The sequence below is a fragment of the Sinocyclocheilus anshuiensis genome, unplaced genomic scaffold (genome assembly GCF_001515605.1).
Source record: "Sinocyclocheilus anshuiensis isolate Anshui unplaced genomic scaffold, SAMN03320099.WGS_v1.1 scaffold1965, whole genome shotgun sequence".
NCBI lineage: Eukaryota > Metazoa > Chordata > Actinopteri > Cypriniformes > Cyprinidae > Sinocyclocheilus > Sinocyclocheilus anshuiensis.
Window position 1 is genome coordinate 2,918 of NW_015540970.1, and position 4,087 is coordinate 7,004.

Below are 4,087 nucleotides of genomic sequence, written 5' to 3' on the forward strand. Positions count from 1 at the left end.
GATCTTTTCCAGATGTTGAAACTCCTCCTCAGTTTCTCCAATTCTTCTGAGTGTGTTCACTGTATAAATTAATATAGATTAATCTTTGTCAAAGCTGTTTGTTCTGTTGTTTGCAGTTGTTTTAAAATCGATTGAGTTTGTAAACACATACAAATGATAAAACTTTTACTCTATTAAATTTTGCAATTAATCCTCTGAACATATGCGTGCTGAACCATGGGCCTAGTCACGGATCACTATCAACTACAACCTGCTCCCTTCACTAAAATGTCACGGTTCCTATACATGATAACAAATAATATAGATAAATAATGAACACGTCAAAACGAAAACACTGATACTTACAAGACCAAGTAGGAATGTCCTTTATCGTTTGTTTGCCCGCTGCTCTCCGACAAGTAAACTTAGTGCTCTCTCGTGTAAAAGCAAAATTCAAAACACAACACTGATCTTTAACTCTCATTTCTCGTGTTGCCAGTAGTCATTAGGGATGGGCGTATCGATCCGAAGTATCGATATATCGATACTGACGTGAGTATCGAAAGTATCGATACTCAAACAAAAAATATCAATACTAAGGTGTGTTTTATTTACCAGTGATTTTGTTAATTTAACAACAAAAAAATTCATACAATATGCATTGAATTGGACGAATAACCTTTGTTAGCGAGTAATTGTGTAGGATAGAACTATTTTCCTGCTCATCTGGACACGCAAATGTTGCAAGACAGAACTAATCAATCACAGAGAGAATTGCCATCTTGCGGTTGGGAATTGTAATTGCATTTTTATTTATAAAATGAAAGACAGCCGAATATCAATATGAATGTAACATTTAGCTTGTGGGATGCATGACATCATATTATCAAATGCAAGTAAACTTTTGAAACATTTAAATTAGCATTATTTTTGGCATAATAAATAATGCTATATTTAATAATGCTGTAAAATAATTCAATAAAATAATGCTATTTTAAATTATTCAAAATTTTTACTTGCATTTTATAAGCTGCTGCGTGGGCGAAAATTACATGTAAACAAGTTTAAGGCTATTTTGGCTATGCTCGTCGCTGGTCTGGTTACTGGTGTAGGACTATAGCCAAGCTGTTAAAATTAGACCACAGATTGCCTCGATTTCGCCAGGTGGGCTAAAAGCAGACTACACGTAGCCCGTCCAATTTAGAGCGAAATCGTGGCTACATATAGACCATGAATAAAATAATGCTATTTTAAATTATTCAAAATTTTTACTTGCATTTTATAAGCTGCTGCGTGGGCGAAAATTACATGTAAACAAGTTTAAGGCTATTTTGGCTATGCTCGTCGCTGGTCTGGTTACTGGTAGGGCTATAGCCAAGCCGTTAAAATTAGACCATAGATTGCCTCGATTTCGCCAGGTGGGCTAAAAGCAGACTACACGTAGCCCGTCCAATTTAGAGCTAAATCTACATATCGTGGCTACATATAGACCATGTCATGAAATGACACTTTCTTTGTAGATATTATTGACACTGCGAACATGATGGGATATCAACCATCTCATGCGCTGCCTGGCCAAAAACTACAGTGAAAAAGGTTTGACTATAAGTGGGCTACCGCTCTGACTACGAGCTAAATCGTGGCTACGCACAGGCTACGTATTGAACATGTCAAAGAAATGAAACCCCGGACTATATTGGGTCTATACTTAACCGAGACGTTGAAATGATTGACACTGAGATGGCTATTGCTTGCTGGGTAATAACGGCAAGAAGTGGCAAAATACATTTACGGTAATTATTATGCAAATTAATCGTATCTGTTTTACTAATCACTCAGAGACAACGCCCAGACAAAGATGTGCTCATTTTTAGACGCGTTAGTAGCCCGTAATATCCCCTAGAATGGTGTATCTGGTTCAAGATCCAATGAGAAGTTATTAAATGGCAACAATAGTCACTGGTATAGAATCACTAGTAAACTATTTTATTTCGTAACATATTTTCAAACACAACTAATATTTATTGGGCCATTTTATGACAGTGCCACAAAGTTATCTTTATTGTTATCTGAGTATACATGAGCATCTGATTTTATGATATTGTTTACAAAGGACAACCAGCAATCACCAGAACAAAATAAACATTAATTGGTTGGTTTACTGTTTGTAATGTTAAGTTTATGACGTAAAATTTAATAAAATAATGTTTGTAAAGCTGTAATTTAAAGCATGTTCATAATCTAATGCAATGATATTTACAGTTACTTAAGTGTCCACATATTTTTTGATATGGTCTTAAAATGTGTTTATTTATTAATAAGAAAGTTCTTACGACATTAGGCCCCTGGAGCAGGGTGTGTAAAGTAGGCGTGTGAGTTGGGCGGTGCTGGGGAAGTGAAGTTCAACTCACAAGATTATTGGCTGTCTGTGCTGGTGGGCCGAGCTGGGATGCGATGGTACGTTGTGATTGGTTATTTCAGCCGCACCGCGTGTTGGCTGCGCTCTGACGTCTCTCATCTTATCCGCGAGTGCAGCAGCAGCGGAGCTCTGTCTGCGTCACGACACAAACAGAGACCTGAAATAACTTCACCTGGCGAGTTGCTTGACTTTCTGTCACTCATCGGGCGTGAGGTGGGTTTTTCTTAGGCCACCACTTCTAAATGGCAAGTTCAGGTTCGGATGCAGGACGGCATCTTCTTCAGCAGGCTTATCATCATCATCATCATCATCATCCCGAACCGGCGCCCGAACCTGCTGTTCGCGAGGCGCAGAGATGGATAGAGGTGCGTGACGTCATATCACTGAGTTATTTGGAAATACAGTGTATCTGTATAATGCGTACTCATGCTGAAGCTTTGCAACATTTGTGTCGGGTTTAACTGGACACGCGCATCTCCAATGTCCGCTGTGTGGTTTGATAGTGGGTTATGTGTATGTAGAATGTACTTGGAGCTTAGTGTGGCTACTTGTGTTCACCTGTTGACATAACATAGGTTTCATCTGACATGAAGAAAGCCTGAAGGAATGTCAGTGCAATTGTTACCCAGTGCGAACCAGTCCTAATGGGATCAAACCAGCTAACACAATGTAGATTGTAACGTTACAATTGCATTGGAATGATGTTCACTTTTGTGTTGGCTTTACTTCTTCTTTTAAGGTTTGTCAAAAAAATGTTGAAGGAGTACCAGTGGGATTTCTTTCATAATTCAGAATCAGAATTGTTGCATATTCCCAGAGGAATAGATTACTATTGACCTAATATCTTATTCCCTCCTCTCAGGGAACCAGAGATTTAACTCACACTGAAATGTCAAATTTATTATATGCCCATGAGAAGGATGCAATACAAATTGCAAAATTGAGGTGTGAATATTGGACAATCAATGCTCATTGGGGCAGCAGGGATGCAAAACCAGGTTGAGAAGAAAAGATATTTAGTGCAACAAGACTTTAAGAATTAAGGTGAAGAATTAAGAATTAAACCATCAGGAACCTTTTCCACAACTGCAAACTACCTGCAGTCTCCAGAAGTCCAAGTTGTCAGGTTCTTAGAGATTTTGCTGAGGTAAAAAAATCCTGACCCCACTTAATACGAATCACAAGCAAAAGTGTTGTGAAATGCATTAAGATAGATTTTTTAAAGGCTTTATAGACAGATTAGTTTGAATGGATGTCAATGGAAGAGAGGCTTCACTAGCAAATGACAAAATTTGACAGCCTCTCGACTGAATGTCAACTTGTTGCCATTAAACATTAATTTTGGTTTGATTTACACCAAAAAAAAAGAAAGAAAAAAAGAAAAGAATAATCTGTTTTTATAAGAGAATTCATGCCTTTAACTTTGCACTAATTGCATGGTTCACAACGACTTCCATAACTCATGGATATGAGATGCCAGTCAATGCAGACAACTTTTAATGCTATTATTATTATTATTATTATTTAATTATATACATTTTATATACAGTGGGTAAAATAAGTATTGAGCACGTCACCATTTTTTTCAGTAAATATATTTCTAAAGGTGCTGTTGAAATTTTAACCAGATGTCGGTAACAACCCAAGTAATCCATACATACAAAGAAAACAAAACAAATAAGTTCAGAA

At 37.2% G+C, this 4,087-nt stretch overlaps 1 protein-coding gene across 2 annotated transcripts in view; it reads left to right on the forward strand.

The window, feature by feature from the left end:
* Positions 1–2,501: 2,501 nt before the first annotated feature.
* Positions 2,502–4,087, forward strand: part of LOC107690078 (LIM and calponin homology domains-containing protein 1-like) — a 170,696-nt gene continuing 169,110 nt past the window's right edge. For both annotated transcript variants that reach the window (XM_016488318.1, XM_016488319.1), the window contains exon 1: positions 2,502–2,763. In XM_016488318.1, the coding sequence (XP_016343804.1) occupies positions 2,641–2,763 (123 nt within the window). In that variant the 5' untranslated portion in view covers positions 2,502–2,640. The remainder of the gene's footprint in view (positions 2,764–4,087) is intronic.